We start from the raw sequence: 19178 nt of genomic DNA on the forward strand, positions 1-19178 counted from the left end.
ATCGAGGGCAGAACTTCCAGAAGCCATGTGCTTTACAACCGAGTCATGGTGCCTAAAATGATGCATTCGTCTTTGAGTTGCTCCACCGACACCTGGAGTAAAGTTTGGTGGAACGTGGTTCACAGGTCAGTTGATGCGCAGCTTGACATAATACGCCGGACGCCGATTATCTTTACTTAACTAAGAAGACTAAAAAAATTAACATCTACACGCGGCAGGTAACGCCTAAAGCCAGACAGACCGAGCATGGCACGCCACATCTCAAACGGCGAATGCTGGCGTTTCTTGCACCATCCAAGTCGAACGATGCCCCTATCGGTACCCCATCAAGGACTGCGGCATCTCCTTGCTTGCGCTCACGAGGGTTTCCAATTTCGGCCGTTTAACGTTTTATTTACTTTCTTTTTCCTTCCATATCATATATGCTTGCATTCTGAATAAATAATAATCTTGACAGCTACTGCAGTGCTGTCTTGCCTGTTCTCTGCCCATTGTGTTTTGCGCTTTTGCAACAAAATTGTATTTAAACCACCTTGCTGAACCTTCCGTCCTTCAAACGCTTTCAGCAGTCCACCAAGTTTGCGATTTCGGTTACAGATGAAACTAAAGGGCCGTTTAAATTTCTGTAGCTCTAGCGCTAACGCTTCCAGTGCTTCTGGGCATCAGGTATTTGCGATGGAACTCATCTCCCGGCATTGATAACCAAAAGTTAAGCAAGATTAGTTGTCATAGCACGTCAACTTGTTAAACATTTCCCTCGTGTAACATATACATACAGCCGTGAGTAAATGGAAACAATGAGCAAGCATATAACCGCTCTAATTTTAGGCATACAGATTTGAGACAAACTCTCGGCAAGCAAATTTCGCACCCATCTTAATGAAGTTGTTTTGAAGTGCCCTGCGGCTTTCAGCTTAAAGCAATCAAAAGACACCACAAATGTTGTTCATTCGACTGACTGTTTCCGAAAGTAGCTGTTATAAGTTTGTCTTAAATTCCTAATAATCATAAATGTCATCCTTCCCAGCAGCCGAGAGAGTCACAGCTATGGCCGACTTTCCTGCATTTCTTCGTACAGAAACCTCTCTCTCCTCTTACGATGCGCTAAATCAACTTACCTTATCCCCAGCTTCCTTGAGGTCCCCAGACGGCAATCGGCTAATGTCTTCAGCGAGCTGGCAACCTTTCAAGACTTTGTTGTAGAACGCTTGGTCAAACTTCCGACCAAAGATTATGTTGTCTCTTATACTCATGTTCAGCACACGAGGTACTTGAGGTACGACGGCGATTGAACCCTGAAGTAGACATGCGTCAGTGAGCTGGCATAGCAGAGGAGACATAGTTAAACACCTTATCTTTTCAAAACATCCTAATTATTTTACTCTCAAGGCTTCTGAAACTTTAGAATAATTAATTGAAATTAATTATGAGTAATTGGGCACATTGCATTGGAAGAGTTGTATGAAAGTTCATGTTATAATGATAAATTCAATGCACCAAAAGCAAAAAATACATACCTATAAGAGCATCTGCGACAAGAAGTAGCAGTAATACATTCTATTTGATTTGATTTATTTGGATTTAACGTCCTAAAGCGACTCAGGCTATGAGGGACGCCGCAGTGGAGGGCTCCAGAAATTTCGGCTACCTGGGTTTTTTTAATGTGCACTGACATCGCACAGTACACGGGTCCCTAGAATTTCGCCTCTATCGAAATTCAACACCCGCGGCCGGGATCGAACTCCCGTCTTCCGGGTCAGCAGCCGAGCGCCATTTCCACTGAGCCACCGCGGCGGCAGTTATACATTAAACACATTGCTGATAAAACTGTGATGCTTCTGCTCATTAGAAAGCTCTTTGCAGTTATTTATGCTTGTAATATGTTTCGGCAGTCCGTTCGAAAGCTCACATAAATTAATGTAAATAAAATAAGCGCCGTAATTAGTCCAAAGCACGCGGCCTTTACCGCAGCTGTAGATGAGCGAGTAATGTAAATAATTTTTGGCTGTGGAAGTTTTTACTCTGAGACCAAAAATTATATTTTTCGCTATCTTGAACATTAAATTGGGAACAAAATACTGGAATATTTTTTTTCCGCTTAGTGCATTAAGTAGCTGAAAGGCGAAAACGACATAATCTCTTTTTTGCACAAAAAACTAGAATGCATAAAGCATTATTCAGCGCAACCTAAACATACGCAATTCTACTGGATTAGTTAAGCCTTATAAAGTAATTCGTAAACAACATGTGAATGTACAAAACAGTCATACGTGTCAGCAAAGTTGTTAGCGCGAAAAGAGAAGGTAATTTACAAAATTGGTTATGTTTCTGTTATCTTTGAATAAGCATGGTAGATGTGTGAGCACCAGGTTAATTATATATATCACAACCCCAACCACTTTATTTAATTAAATTCTTTGCAGAGATTAGCTTGTTCTTAAAAGGCAGTTCATTTTAGAAACCCTGTGCTTTTAGCTCTTAAGAACATGTATTCACTTTTAGATATGTTCGGTGCGTGCTTTCTGAAATAATTAGTCATGAAGAGACTTATGTTAAAGTCATTTGAGCAACGATGAAAAAAAGTGTCCTCATTTTGAACATTTATGAATATCTTGGTGTCATAAACGTGTAGAGTGCGTCCTGTGCAAGGTATGACTGTAAGTGGTGAACAAATGTTAAGAAGAGACATCTATCTGTGAGAGACCGCAATATCTTAGTGTTAATCTGTTGTGATGTTTTCCCGTTCACGGCTTCGAATTGCAGCATATCATTAAAAACGTTTCAATAAAATCTAGTAGGACACCGACGTCATAACTGTGCAGTTTATTTAATAGTAATTACCGATCTACCGCATCAAAAGCATTGATAATTTGGATGCATACACTCGTAGCGATCATAGTGAGGTTATTCTCTATATCGTTAAGTATTTTCTCTGAAATGTTTAGCAAACCGCATTTCTGGGACCTTCCTCGTGTGTATTCGTATTGTGAACGTTCTAAAAGGTTATTGCATCTAAAATACTTGTTTAAATGTTGCGGAAGCAGTTTTTATATGACTTTAGATGTGGAAACAAATCTATCGGGAAGTAATCTTCAACCTTTGTCTCATTTCCTAAATATTCATGCTATTTTTGATGTTTTGAACGCGAACAAACAATTCAGAATTGAAGCAGGTGTTGACAAAATGGTGATGAAACGAGATCCACAAATGCCTTAAGAGTTTTAGTTGATAAGCTATCATAACTAACTGATGAGGTGTATTTAATGCTAATGTAGTAGCCGCAACCTCCTCCTCGCTGACCGGGCGAAAGTAAAATGACCATTTTCTACAATCCCAGCGTCCTTCGACAGTGTCTACTACGAAGGAAACTAAATAGGCAGTTTGCAACCTAAATACTTTTGCTAACACATTCCCGAAGTTCGAACTCACGTATTTCAGAAGTGAGCACATTTATTGTTAAAAAGGAAATGTCTGTCTTCCATACACTACGGTACTGAAGAATTGTTTTGTCGCGGTATAGTTTCATTTATTTTTTAAATTCCTTTATCAACTATATGTGTCTGCGGTGCAAATCATGGCTTGGCCGCGGTGGCTCAGTGGTTATGGTGCTCGGCTGCTGACCCGAAACACGCGGATTCGATCCCGGCCGTGGCGGTCGATTTCAATGGAGGCGATATTCTAGAGTGCCGTGCACTATGCGATGTCATTGCACGTTAAAGAACCCCAGGTGGTTGAAATTTTCGGAGCCCTTCACTACCGCGTTCCTCCTAGCCTGAGTCGGTTTGGGACGTTGAACCTCCATAGACCATATATAAAATCATCGGTTCGCTAAATAAAAGTCTTTTTGGCGATGAATCTGTTTTAAACCGTTTTTTGGATGAGATCAACATACCGAATAACAGGATTTGCATAATTAAATGAAGGTAATGCGCTTTGGGCATGTTGCGCCGATGAGATGCTAATGACAATTGCAAATATGCCATGCCTAGTCAGAAAAATCATTTATTTCATTTTGAGTAATGCCATGCACAGCTGTAGTGTAAAGTAAATAGAGGAATAGCTACGCGGCAGTCTCGGAGAAGAGCCTAAAATTACAGTTCAACGAGCTGCATTCTTGCTAGGCCACTGTTGTGGGAGTTATGATTAAATTGCAGCAATATGCCACAAACTTCGCTTGTTTGTGGCGGAAACCTTTACGCTGTCAGTGCCATTGAGGTGCGTGAGCTCTTATAAAATATGAGGCATCGGAAAACAGTGCTCATGAACAGATGGGTTCATTATGTTCAGTGTTGTTTATCGCTTAGTAATGTCCGCCACGGCAGCCACTTTTGATCTCGCAGGAAACCTACTTGCAGGTTGAAAATCATGGACAAAATGAGCGAAACACGCTGGCCCACCTTCGGTTGCACACATCACAACATAATTCTCATCACAACATAAGACGCGCGAGACGTAAACATACTGCTTCCACAAAACTTTTTAACAACGAGATGACTTACTTATAACTTACCGAAGCGTAAAACCCATGAACACATTCCAAACAAACGCGCTGCTGTTTCCTCTGCCAGCGCTGCAAGTTTTTTGCCCCTCAAAATATGGCCGCCAACAGCTTCAGCCGCTAGCATAGGCGTCAATGGGGGTTTGTTGCTCCAGATCTTTTCTATACCGTCCTGTTCTTGTTAAAACCAGGATTGAAACTTTGTACGAGCAGTAACTTTTGAAAGGGCCCCAATACAATACGCAAGTCTTAAGCGACTATCTTACGCGTATTAAGCCAATCGTGTCACCACCTCAAACGAATAGACGGTTATCAGAGCCGGTTCTGCAATGTCATTTTCAGGATACCACCATTAAAGCAGCTTTGGCTTCTTGTATGCTTAATGAAGTGTGTGCTTCTGTCTACCTTGTTCATTTCTTATATGTTTAACACGTGAAAGCAAACCACAAAAAAAACGCAAAACTTACACTGATCTCTAGAGAGCCGCTCAAGCGCCGCGTGTCGCCGGCAATGGATGACAAAAGGGACGACTTCCCGCTCCCTACTCCACCGACGATGCCGACAAGGGTGCCACGTTCAATACGCAGGTTCACGTCGGTCAGAACCGGCACCGCCGTTTGGCTGTCTCTTTTGGCCCAGGCAAAAGAGCAGTCTTCCAAGGCGAAGCCGCCAGCTGCGCCATGGATGAGCAGTTATCCTTAAAACATAATTAAACCGCAACTGCATGAAAACCTCAGTGCTGGCTACTGTGTTCATTAGTGTCCTGTTTTCCTCACATAGTGAGAAGCTACTACAAAAGTCATCACGCCAGAAATACACCCCTGGGGGCGCTATCCGTAATTTGAGTGATACAAAGTACACGATTATTCTCCACAGCAGGGGTCTGAAACAGGCGGCCCGCTGGCCCAAAAGTTTTGAACCTTTGTTCCGGAAGAGGCACGATAATAGCATCTCCATTAGAGCTGCAACTCTTAAATGCTGTCAACAGTTTTACGCCAAGCGGTACCGGACGGTTTTATTTGCACTCAGCGACTTTATCTGCTAACACAGAGCTAGGCTCCCTTATCTTCAGCTTTAAGTCACCGTTTGACATTTACTACATGAAAGGCGGTGTGAGAGGTGATCGCCACGTTTCATTTCCATCCCTCCCTTCTCTTCTATTTCAAATTCTTCCTCTCCCCGTTCAGGGTGCTTTTTCATGGGAGGAAAATGTATGCCGATGTGGTCAGCGTGTAGAGATAGGTTTCAGACCTCTGCTTTAGACGTGCATCATGCACTGACTGCGTTAGTCATCAACTTCTTTTAATGTCTACAGCCCGCACTCGCCTTCCAACTTTACATCTGTGAGTTCTGTATCTGATTATGTAATTCACTTTGTTGCACACCGCCGCACAAATTGAGAGGGCAAGCTAGCGGTGGGTCGTGTTTAACAGCAGGGCGCGTGTGATTTGAAGCGTTGTAGAGACTGCATCTGAGCGGGGAACTTGCAGCGGCCGGGCATGCTGTGTGGTAGCGCTGTGGAAGCTGCAAGTAGAGGAGAACTTGTAGCGTACGGACATGGTGTAGGGAAAACATTGTAGAAACTGCAGCTGGAGCGGCCTTGAAGCAGCCGGGAGTGTTGAGGGGGGAAGCGTTCTGTAAACTTCATGTGGGAGTTCGGCGACTTGCAGCGACGGGCATGCTTTGGAGAAAGCGTTGTGGAAGCTGCAAGTAGCAGGAAACTTGCAGCGGATGGGCATGGTGTGGGGGGAAGCCCTGTGGAAGCTGCGAGTAGAGGAGAATTTGCAGCGGACGAGCATGCTAGGGGAACTTTTGTGGAAACTGCTTGTGATAGATAACCTGCAGCGGATGGGAGTGTTGAGGCTTGAGGCTAGAAGCGTTCTGTTAACTGCATGTGGTGGGAATTTATAGCGGCCGGGCATACTGCAAGGAAAGCGTTGTGGAGACTGCATATGGAAGTGAACTTGCAGCGGCCGTGCGTGATGTGGATGAATCGCTGTGGAAGTCGCATAGTGATGCGAGCTGGTGGCGACAGCGCGTTCAACTTTTCAAGTTGTGTGGAGATGTGGAGAGCGGTACTTTTCACTGCCGACACTGCAATTGCGGCCATATACAATACTGCTGCGTGTAAATCGTTGCGTGAAGCAAACGTAATGGCTACTAAAGCTGGCTACTAAAACAACATAATGTTGAAAGTAGACGACACAATATGTGTGAACGATTGCAAAAACTGCACAATTGCTCCTATTACACTTTGATGCGTAAATAGCGAATTCCGATGAAAGCCGCGCATCTTTTGGAGCGTGTGATGCATATATATTTTCTAGTAAAATATTTCGAGGACCCTAATTATTGATATTTATCACACGTCGCACATGGCGCTCAGCTGCCGTGAATTTCGCTTATTTAACATAGAATTAAAAAAAAACTATGCGCACGATTTTTTTATGCTTCTGAATTGATCTCCTCGCTTCATAGAGTTTTTATTCATTCACTCACCTTATTTGTTGTCCGCGCAGTTATTTTTTTTTTGCACCAGTAACTTTCGGCCGTCTCTAGGCGAGAAAGTTTATCTTTCTATTCAATGCGTGCGCAAACTCCCGTTTTACATAAAAAATATGCTTCTACATGGACATTTATTGATATTCATTGGTAACCAGCACAGATCAAGTAAACCTATGATACTGTTTACACTCATGCTTCTGCCACTAAGGTGCTGCAGCTCGGCTCACAGTGCGAAGAAATGCTATTCGGAAATTCATCAACCGCATCATGCTTAATAGAGCCAATTAAGAAAGTTGCAATGCAGCTTCTTGGATACTCTTGCCGCTTCTGATTCCTCCGAGAAAGTGGAGGTCTTCGCTAATGCAAAGCATGCATGCAGGAGATGGCTCCAGTTTTGCGTAAAGTGGTCTTATAACTTTTAAAAAGCTGTTGTACGACTCTCAATGGCTCAGGACAAAATACCACCACGCATGCGTCAACAATTTTCAAAAATGGGCGTAGTGTAATAAATAATTTATTAAGAGCAAAAGAAGAGGTGAATGAAGCTGTCTTTCGATTGTTGTTGCTCGAGCTGCTGTCCTGGACAACGCGTGATTTGGTGGCTGTAGCCTTCAGTCAAAATATTACTGCATCCTTGAGCTATCGAGTGGATAGTGAAAGTTGATAGTGTCAATGAAATGATAAGTTCCTTTCTTTGTAATTGAACCCGTTCCGGTGATCATTTCACATGTGATGCCTGTGGATAATTTCACCAATTCCAACTGCATACAAAATATTTTCCATGTCAAGTAGGAATCAAGATTGAGATATTTTAACGTACATCAGGAATAAATTAGGGTGCCCACCGTTAACCGAGGAACTTCCGTGGCGTTCATTTCCTCCCGTGCAGTACTCTTCGTCGTTGAAGAAAGAAATTAATCTCTTGGAGCTTCTAATAGCCTTGAAGAGAAATCATAAAGAAAACTTGTGTGCACCACAAAGTGGTATATACATGAAGGCGTAAAATGCCATCTGCATACTTGCATCAGTTTTACTTCAGCTTATGAAAATGGAACATAGCTGCTGCCGCTTGCTCCTGGTAAAATTTCATTCATAATTAATTCGCTTTTTGTACCTGTCATAACACATTTTAAAGCTTGAGGGAACACTAGGCCATATTACGGCTAGTAGAATAAAGGGATAGGACGGGAGTAATTCTTTTCTTGAACTTTTTTTCTTTACATGAACAGTGAAGGAGAGGTTGGTGCTGCATAGCGGCTCCGGCTAATTGTTTTCACCAATTCATAGCAACCACTTGGTCCGACGATGTACAGTTCAACATAACATAATACAAACACAAACAATACACAACATATAAAACAAAGTACAAAGCGCAAGCTTCAGTAAAGGTGACAATAATAAGAGAACAAAAACACCTTGGAATTTATCTTTGTTACCGATTGTTATATTTACTATATATTGCTTGCATGTTTACCTACGGTGCAGACGGAAACCATCCGCCTAGAAACGCGCAATTCTGAACATTTATTTTTCAGAAATATCAGGAATCACGTAACGCCAGACCAATTTCTCACCGGGCTCTTGAACTTGATGACGTAGGGCATGGTGTTTGTCAGAGCCTCCATTAGGGACAGTGTGTATACAGAAGAAAACAGAATAGCGGGGCTGAATGACACTTCAGGACTGGTAAAACTCGCTACGCCGAAGGCGAGAATCATCATCTGAAAATCACAAAAATACACAAGCGCAAATTCGTATGGTAGACATACAAAGGCGGTGGAAAGCCTACTCTTTTTATTACTCTGCCTGCATAACATTCGAAACGTTGGAGAAACGTTCACTTTAGTTTATCCTGCTGACATTAAAAATGTCAAAAACAAAGTTTCAGAACCATGCGGTGTAATTAATATATTCAGATACCTGTTATATCAGAATAATAAATTACTAATATATTGATAATAAAAATGTAACCCAATTATGCTTAAGTAATGTAACCTATCTCAAATTAGTATTCGGTATTAATTATCCGCAAAAGAGATTAACCTATATAAGACAGAAAGCTTAGAAAAGCAATTGGTTCATATTATAATAAACCATTCGGATGTCTCGCCGTATTGGTATTGCTTTACCGAACTAAGGTTCATGACAGCCCACCGAATGTATGAATGCGCATTCTAAGTTACATACATAGAGAAACAAAATCGTGCACTGCAAAACATTCATATGGGTCTGGAAAATAAGATTAATTGCAAAAACAACGCAGCTTCGCCACGTACCTCTCTCGTTGATTACTATCGATAAAAGTTAACTACCCGCAATATGAAACAAGCCGACACCGGCCGTACATAGTAAATGCAACACATTTCTTCAACGTTCATCGTTCTTTCGTCGCAGTCTATACATAGAAAACGATGGCTGTGCATAAGTATTCATTTTTGCTTCTTTATTACTTTTAAAGAGAAACTGAGGATACAATAAAGTTGGCCTCTATACATTGCCTACGGCATCCGTAACTACACAGACACCATTCTAACTGAAAGCAGAGCTCTTATAAACTATAAAAAACCAGTAAACAAAATAGTTGAGATAACACCACCCGCCAACTTTCGACGTAAACTGCGTGCGCCGAAGCCTTTTTTCTCACCGATTCCAGAGGCAATGCAACACTGACATCCAGTCCTCCTCGCTGTGGGTGTCACAAGTTTGAATACAGTGGTGGTTAAAACTTTAATGAAACTTTTGCTGGCATAAATTGACTTTTTTATCAATTTGTGAGTGAAAATAGTGACAAAAATAATGAGCGAATCAGCTATGCCTTTCTTCCCAGCTTCAGAATTAAGGTTGGGTGCAGAGACCGTTAACTCGTAAAAAACAACCTCAATTTCGCCTTCCGGCGTTATATTCTGCAAAAAGGCACAAGTTTATAGTAAACATTCAGCATCTTTGTGCTTACGTACGCATTTTATCAATTTATTCTACCGTTCAGGCCAAAAAATCAATGCCTGGATTGGCAAAGCTGCCAATGCGCAGATTATTTACGACTTCACGCCTCTGCGCAAGAGCTACCGAATTGCAATAGCCGGTGGTAGCTCGTAGTCGTGCGCGGAATACGAGGAACAGAGTTTATTCGTAGGTATTTCTGCGTGCACGGTTCCATGCTTATATTTTTTTTGAAGTTGCTACATAGTGCCTGCAAACATTACGCAGCCTCAAAGACGTATTAGGTAATTGCGCTTCTTATACAACATACTGCAGTAAGTATTGTCTATCACTGTTTTCTGATGAACCAAAGGTCTGCTGTCAGCATTTTTCTTACCACCGAGCTGGAAGCGCTGAGGATCGTCTCGACGATAACGTCCAAGTTATTGACCTGGTATGCCTGATTGATTTCTTTTATTCGGAGCTGAAGAAGGGCCCTTTTGAAAACACCTTCCAGCGCCGCCATTTTGATCGTCCGAATCGACGATAAGAAATCGGTGAATTTCCTCAGTCGTTCGTCGCGGCATTTGTAGAGCACCTTCTGCAAACAGATGAAAACCATGCCAATAGCCCCATCACTTGAAAGTAGTTATTACAAACAGATAATTGCAGACATTAGGTTAATCAAACGTTCATTGAGATTTCAGCTAAGCAATTTTATACGCTAATTCATGCCGTACACGAAAAGAAGTGACCTGTAATCGAGTTTCCAAAGCATAGCGTAGAGTCTGTGACAAAAGCAACCTGGCTGCATGGTTTCTTTCTCCATCATAAAGTACAGCCCCTACGGCTTCTTTAAAAACTAAAAGGTATTGGAAGGTGAAAAAAAAGGATTCCGGGATTTATAGCTTGACGGGTGCGCTAAGTGTTCCGCTATACAACGAAGTTGCAAACCGGACAGTCTAATTACATTTTGCAAACCTTAACTAAGCGTCCCATATGTGGTGGGGGCTCCAAATATCGCATCAAAAATATAAGTCATCTCATGAAGCTGACTGTGTCCTTGTCCGCTCCGCAGTCTTCGAAAAGCTTCGTTAAGGTCATTATGCAGGGCCTAGTAGCCAACGGCCGCTCATCAACCAACAGGTAAGATCGGGCGCATGCAGGCCTTATAGGCACGCCGTAACCTCTCACGAAGTTTGCAAGTTTGTCACCTTATCACAGATGAATGCCTGCTATTCAGTGAGGCTCAGATGTCCCCCCCCCCCCCCCCCCATTTCTCTCTGCGACAAGTCTGCTTTCACTCTAAAAGTCCATGCGCATTACCACATCGCCTCAGCGGGAAGATCTGAGCGTAGTCGAAGCGGCATGAAATCTTCAGCACGTTATTGAATTAGCCTAATTCACATCAATAAGCGCATAATAGTGCAACACCATTCAAGAAGAAAATAACACCAGGAACTGTTTCATCATGGGCAAACCGTTTGAATAATCTGTTTCAGATCACTTGGCGACAACGAAGCTTTGTTAAAATTTTCGAAAAGTATTTTTTTCGTTCTTGGGAGGTTTTTCATGCAATGACGTCACGGCGCCATTAGGTCATGGTGCCATTAGGCCATGACGTAAATAAAGTTGTTCCTCCTCCTCCTCATGCAATGACAAATTAAATAAATTATTATGGCACTACTGCCAATAAGTAGCTAAGTTATCGCCCATTATTACTGAGTACTTAAGCAATCCTTAGAAGTCATCGCCCATAACAAAACTAGCATAATCAACATCATCACCCTCGCCCCGACTACGCCCACTGCAGGGCAAAGGCGTCTCCCATGTCTCTCCTATTAACCCTGTCCTTTCCCAGCTGCTGCCACCGGACCCCCCAAACTTCTTAATCCTATTCGCCCAGCTAACTTTCTGCCGCCCCTTGCTACGCTTGCCTTCTCTTGGAATCCACTCCGTTACCCTGTAGGACCAGCGGTTATCTTGTCTTTGCATTACAAGCCCTGCCCAAGCCCATTTCTTCCTCTTAATTTTTACTAGGATGTCATTAACCCGCGTTTGTCCCCTCACCCACTCTGCCCGCTTTCGGGCTCTTAACGTTACACCTATCATTTTTCGTTCCATGGCTCGCTGCGTTGCTCTTAACTTAAGCTGAACTCTTTTCGTTAACCTCCACGTTTCTGCCCCGTAGGTGAGTACCGCTAAGATACAGCTCTTATATACTTTTCTCTTGAGGGATATTGGTAAACCGTCAATAATGATCAGAGAGAACCTGCGATATGCGCTTCCTCCCTTTCGTATTCTTTCGTATCCTCCTAGTTATTTTTCTCTCATGATCCGGATCAGCTACCATTACCTGCCCTAAATAGACGTATTCTCTCGCCACTTCCAGCACCTCGCTACCAATTGTGTTTGCTGTTGCCTTGTGAGAATGTTGAACAATACTTTGGTTTTCTGTGCGTTAATTTTAAAACCTACCTTTCTGCTCTGCCTGTAGAACATGTGTGCCTCAAGGGTTTGTTTTTGTGCCTATTTTATTTTGCATCTTTATTAACACCCCACCTCTTGGCTTGCGTATTTTTTTTTAAATGAACAGTACCGACTCGAATGATCTACCAGCACAAACACTCTTCCAATTGTTTCTATGGCATTTCTTGGCTTCCGGGATGAAATCTAGTTTTAACGCGATACCGTTAAAGGCCTGTGTCGTAGGAATATCGGTGTCGGCATAACAGAAAATTTAAAGCTAATGCACAAGGTCGTGGCATCAGCACCACGCACATAACCTCTTGGGTGCATTTCAAACACAATTCTGCGATCGCATCCCGTATAGATATGCAGCTGCGTTAACCCGCGCAACCAACACGGCCGTGTAAAGGAAATTTCTGAAGGACGTTGCAAAGTAATCTATTGCAAAGTAAACTAACTGCGGTGAAAAGTAAATTAGGATGAATAACGCATTCACCAGGTCAACCTGGTGAATGCGTTGTGCTCTTTGACTTGGTCTGGTGTCTTAAAGGCTTGTACAGCCGGCCAAATCTATAGCTATAGCTTGCCCGACGGCCGCTATTCTGCTCTCCTGCGCTTTACGACGAAGAAAACTTGCGTAACGCTCAATATTAGGCACGGAGTGTGTCAGCCTGTACTGAGATTTTGATATTTTCGCACGTTTGCTCTGTAATGAGCTGCAGGAGCATGGAAAATACGGCCGTCGCGCACGCCAGCTGTTCTCATGTAGGCGTAGTTAATTATGAGTATTCTAATTATTTATTAGGGCATTCAACCAGATAACCAGATTCAACCAGATTCAACCAGATTCAACTTGAACGATTTGAAGCGTGTGTATGTCTGATGTATCGATGCGTATGGCGTGATTCGGGCACCACTAAAGAGGTAAACAGAGAGGCGTAAACCCGCCGCACGGCTGCCGAATGTGCGGCCACGGGGTGATGCGATTCAACTTTGACATCAGGTCTCGTCTGTCTGGCGCAAAGTTTCCATCCATCGGGATGTCTGCCCCAGGCCGCTGCAATCCCGTCTCTCTACGGAGAAATCGGACTATCACCCCCCCCCCCCCCCCTCCCCCCACGCGACGGCCGATTAGAGGCTGCGGCTTGGTAACGTTACAGCCTTCTACTTAAGTTAATGGCGAGGCTAACACGTCCTCTATGGTTTTTCTCAGTGCTCACTGCGCCTATTTCTATTCGTTTGAGAATTTCGCTTTGGGTCTTTTCGTACTTGTGTCAAGCTGTGTTATAATGCGGGTGTTGGTGCTCTTTCCCTACATTTCGTCTTTTTCCATCTTGTACACTCTAAGCACAAATATGCTAATATAGTTGTAAAATGTAAGTAAGCTGTCCACTAGTGCAGCGTACTTGTTATATTTTCTGTCGATAAGAAAAGCGAATAAGAAAAAAAAAACTGGAGGAGACACTTAAGCTCCGTCTTAAGGGTATGACACGACAGCGTCAATGGGTAATTTCCCGTATATGCTGAAGGTCGTTCTCTACATTGCATTCCCAGATCCCTTGTAGTCCTCATATTCCTCCTGGCGCAGTGGCGCCGCGGTTAAGCGATGCGACACTGCCCTGCCATGGCAGGTGCTCCCAGCAGTGGCCGCTGCGCATCCGAAGTTGCGCTTCCCGAGTGACCGATCATTAATTTAACTGCCACCTGCCACGGTTGGCAGTTTGCTCACTATCCGGTTGGCAGGTTGTGATGACGCCGCAAGGTCACGTTACCTAGGTGGCCCACCTTGCCTCGTAGGTTGCTCTCTGGAGACCACATGCAAGATTCATGCCCATGATTTTTCGCTCACAACACCGACAACTCCGACACCGGATTTTGTGGTGAACGGGGCCTTCAACGCCATCGAGTTAATAAAAATCTAGCGCCCTTTTAACGCGAGAGCTGTAGAACCCCCCTATCGTCAAATATTGTCTGGTTTTGGCATTGAAGCCTCACAGCCGGAGCGGCCGGAGCACGCACATGGAATTTTGGCACCCTGACGAAGAGGGAGAGAGAGGAGCCCCAATTGTGTTCTTGTGGCTCAGATAATTATTTTTATGTCCCTAAATTCTTTCTTCACCAAAAATGTTAGCGGAAGCCCGTTTTTCTTTATATACATAGGTGTTGCGTCTCAGCAGCATTTAGTCCGGAAGAAGGACGCTCACGCTGTGTTATACACAGTCATTTACTTTCCCAAAAACACGGCAGTACTTTTGAACCAGGGTCCTTCGCTCGCTGTGCTCCACGTTATGTTCACAGCTTTTCTAATTACCCCTTTCAGTGATGAGAAATGACCTAGAAAATGACGCCATTAATTACTAGGCTACAAGAACGCGTTTTCCTTCTTTGAATAGCCCCAAGGATCAAGCTAGTGATGCGCATCGGGTTATAATATTGTTAATAAATTTACATTACTGCAGGACATATCGTCTTGACAACGCCATTAATATCAAATACCCCTACCTGTAATGATTCACTGCCGCACACAAAATATCAATGGAGAAATTTGAACTCTTCGATCAAAAATTTGAACCTCGTTACTACTTAAAAGAAAATGGGCCCGGAATTTTCAACTTGCATTGAGGTAAGCTCCAAATTTCTGCTATATTGCTCGATTCCAGGGCCCTCGTGTAGCTATTTCTGCAGACTTTAGTATCGGCTGCTTCTTTGCGCAAAAGAAAAATAAACTAAAACTGATAATTAATTGAAGCGACTTTTTTTATAAATCAGGCGTGGTTGCGACGTAGTTCACGGTATTCTCCTAGTAATCGCTGATCTATATAGTAATGCCTATTTTAGGGGAGTCACCAGCTTCAGTGGCTGCCATTTCTCATACTATCAAGAAACTTCATTCTTCTCAAATACCTTTATATCACCTTAACAAGTCCTGACCCCGTCTCACCACCTCCAGATAAGTCATCGTTGATGCTGAAAATGCACGTACATTGCACTTGTCAACCAGGGGTTCCACAGAAAAACTAGCGATTACTGCCACCAGCAGCCAGAGGAGGCAGGCGCCAGCGGGCGCGTAGCCGATCTCGGATCCCAGAGCGACCACGGCGATCACTGCGCACACGAAGCCCACAGCAGCGCTCGACACGTAGCAAGAGGCCACCGGTATCACCCAGGCGTCCGAAACCAGCAGCGAACAGACGTGACCCGCTGTGTTGGAGGCCACGGAAGCGGCGGACAACCTCGTAGCCTGAATTCAAGGGAAGTGGGTGTCAGGAGATAATATTGATATTTACAGTAATATTATTAATAGCATTAATAGTTGATTCATCTCAATGTGCGAAATGATGCAAGCGTGGTTAGCTGTGGGTGGTACTGGAAGCCAAGCCAAAAAGACACCTTACAAATAAAAAAAAAAGCTAAAGCAAGTGCTATTTCTTCAAGAATAAGCCTACAAAAGGCTTTGTAAAATTCAAAATGCACGCATCATAACATTCACAGCTGCAACACAAATCTGAAATCTAAAAACTGTAGTGTGCAAAAAAATCCTGTAAATGGCACAAAATATGAGCCAATACACTATTTATTATTTCCTCACGGAACAACTGCTCTCACCAAGAGCTGTAAAGATTTTACACTTGCTTATTGCTGCTTACAATACTATTATATTAATTTATTAAAACAAGAGGAAATACAAAAGTCCTGGGTGTTTTTCTGTAGTTCCTGAAAATACGGGGAACACTTTTCTACCGAGTGGAGAGGCCAAGCTTCAATATTCTCATTAAAAATCGGATTAAGAAATTTTTTCTTTACTTGTTATGTGAAAGCAGCACTGTTCGCGAACTGGGAGCGTAGAGAGGTCTTATTCTGCCTCTTTTTTAGTGCCACTCGGAATATGTGTTGCTATTTTGTGAAGTAGTAGGTTATATATGTTTAGTCACTAAGTCGACGCGAAACAATAAATTATGAGGCCATACTCTAGAATAGATCCTTTCAAGCTTTTTTAGACCTTTTTGCTCACAGAAGGATTCCAAACAAATCTTAAGGCCGCATAGCCTTACAGGTATATGCGGCATGCTTATGGCTGAGATGGAGCTTTTAACAACTGGGAAGCATTTTTGACTGTCGTGTTTCTTGAATACTTCTGAATCTCATCTGCAAATTTTTAACCTGCGCTGCAGATACAGCACTTCCATAGTCTTGGGCAGTATTAGCGCTAACAGGTTCTATTCAGACGTGAGATATACGGACGCATTCGTCTGTGGTATTGTTGCATTGACAAATGTCGAAAACGCTATTCCTTCTTCTTTTAGAGGGGCTGGCCTTGGCTCCGCTGCACTTCCTCTAAAGCATCATTTTTATTGAACATGAAACAATTACTTGTGGCAGGAATAAATCTTTGGCCAAAAGGCACAGACTTAGTAAAAAAGCCCAATATGTTTGCTTGTGAGCTTTGCTTGTGTCCCGTTATGCATCGCTAGCGTGACTGTAGTGTTTATTAAAAATGGAAAGAAAAGACGCTGCTATTCGCGGCTATTGCTATCAATCGTGTTAAGCATTTAAGGTGCACTAAAGAGGAATCTGAACTCGTCCTTTTACCGCGAGAACTCGATCTACACGTTCCAGGATTTCATAAAAACTTCAAGGTATTGTCCTGTGTGGCCGATTTCAATAATTAAATCGGATTAAACGTCCCGGCTACCGCTTTTTTTTTTAACTCAACGCGGTAGGTAGGTGGAGTCAACCAACGCGTCAGCCAGTCTTGTGGCGGCTTGTCGCTCTACCATCGGCGGAGTGATAGGTAAATCAAAACGTCCACGTGCTTTTTCGTGGGCCTAATTTGGGGCTACGTTGTCTGTGACTGAAGCTCTAAATTTATTCACAGAAACCTAAAAAAATAAAAGCGAAAGCGAAGCCACCACTGGACTGGCTGAAAGGTACTCCACGCGATGGTTGAGTCCGCCTACCTACAGCGTTGAGTTTAAAAAAAGGCGGGAACCGGGACATTTAATTCGATTTAATTAGGGTCATCGGCCGCACAGGACAATAATTCAAAGTTTCTAAGAATTCCCTGAACCATGCAGATAGAGTTCTCTTGGTAAAAAGACGAGTTCAGATTCCTCTTTAGTGCATCTTTAAGCAGAAATATTGGCGGTGTTTAGCTGTGGTTAAATCTGGAGTGACGCGATAGCTACAGCTCGCCGAGTGGACTTTCTCAGCTGAATTGCAAAGTCAGTGTTTCGCCGCTCCGTTTCGCTGGGCGTTCCTTCTTAATCTTCGTCCCACTTGACACGGCGCATGCGCACAGCTGTGGCAGCCCGGTTCCGCCGGCGCGCCGCGCCGCCGGAAGCAGCAGCTGCCCTGCACCACGTGGGTGGTCACGAGACCAACCACGTGACGAACCAGGAGAGCAGCCATGGCGCCGCGCCGCCGGCAGCTGCTCCGTACCACGTGACAGCGTGGCGGCGCCGCCCCGCTGAAGGCTCGGAATGCTACCGTAACGTAGCTATCGCTACAAAATCTCATGATGGAAACTATTAGTAATCCCTCCTCCGAACACTAGTACTACCGCGGACGCCACAGTAGCTTTGGCAGGGCAGTCTTGCAACAATCGGAATCAAATCGTACAGCGCTGCTCGAGATATAAGCACATCATCTTCACGCTTGATTTTAAAAAAGAGAGCCGATGGAGCCATAGGCCGTGTTTATTTACTTTTGAGACCATAATGTCTGGCATAGACTCTAAGCACTAATTAGCCCACATGGGAGTAACGAGGGAGTAATCTTCTAGCACAATCAAATTTAGGGGCAGCTTACCAAACATCGGGGCAGATTTCGATTGCTAAATACACTGATTGCCTATCTTTGCAACGGATGCATATTTCCATCGCCAAGCAAGTCACTTGACGCGGTTTCCAAATGAAGGATGCTCTCAAACGGGGCACCGGAGGCTCTGAAGTTAGCCAGTAGAAGAGATTGAAATAGCTAATAGACGAGATTGAAACGTTAAAATCTTCGTAACTGTTAGAACTTCACGTGTTTTAACAAGAATTTTCTTTTGTTGCCAACCGTTTTATTTCGCATTTTTCATCATGGAACTGCACCCCATGCTAAGGCAGAATAACGTGCTTCCTAAAGGAAGTGAGCTAGAAGACAGCCTACTCTTTTTGCTCTCATACAAGCCAATTCGTGTTTGGAATGCACAAAGGTTTCCGTTAGGAAACATGTGTACTGAAATGCAGGACACAGTAGTAGTGACATTTTGAAGCGGTCCATGCGAACGCTCTGCGGTAAAAGACGCAAAATACGGCACCTAAAATAGAGAGCACACAGCATCTGTGTCTCTATGCTTGCCATTGTCAGCTACGTTTTCCGACGTAGAGCGTTTCTCATGCGTAACCAGCTAGGTCGCATCCGTATCGTAGAGGTGTCAGGTGCGCTCCAAAAGCCTGCCCTCTATCGGCTGCTTGATGTGCTGCTTTCACAATATTTTCAGCCGGTTTCTTTCAACGGTCTGTGTAAAATGTTTTAACAGAAGCATTTCTGAGAGCTGTCGAAGAGCGATCACGGCATTTGAAATCCACCGAATCACGTCACACTCGCTTATGTTGTTTGGCCCATGTGCACATGGTAATAGCATGTCAGTCACTCACTTGAGAAATTTTTCCATAAATATCTGTTTCTGGCGCCCTCACACGGCTCAAAAGTACCTCTTCTCCTATGCTTCAAATTGACAACGGCTACGATTCTGGCACCTCTGAGTAAGTGGGCCGACTGGAGGCCCGATGAAGCGTCA

General features: G+C 43.6%; 1 protein-coding gene across 1 annotated transcript in view; it reads right to left on the minus strand.

Moving 5' to 3' along the window:
- Positions 1-19178, minus strand: part of LOC144097754 (multidrug resistance protein mrp-7-like) — a 59980-nt gene that overhangs the window by 32579 nt on the left and 8223 nt on the right. Inside the window, exons 5-10 of the mRNA XM_077630392.1 lie at positions 15375-15632; positions 10320-10523; positions 8578-8724; positions 7849-7942; positions 4966-5171; positions 1119-1295 (exon numbers count right to left, since the gene is read on the minus strand). Coding sequence (XP_077486518.1) covers positions 1119-1295; positions 4966-5171; positions 7849-7942; positions 8578-8724; positions 10320-10523; positions 15375-15632 — 1086 coding nt within the window. The remainder of the gene's footprint in view (positions 1-1118; positions 1296-4965; positions 5172-7848; positions 7943-8577; positions 8725-10319; positions 10524-15374; positions 15633-19178) is intronic.

This window comes from Amblyomma americanum, chromosome 7 (genome assembly GCF_052857255.1).
Source record: "Amblyomma americanum isolate KBUSLIRL-KWMA chromosome 7, ASM5285725v1, whole genome shotgun sequence".
Taxonomy (NCBI): domain Eukaryota; kingdom Metazoa; phylum Arthropoda; class Arachnida; order Ixodida; family Ixodidae; genus Amblyomma; species Amblyomma americanum.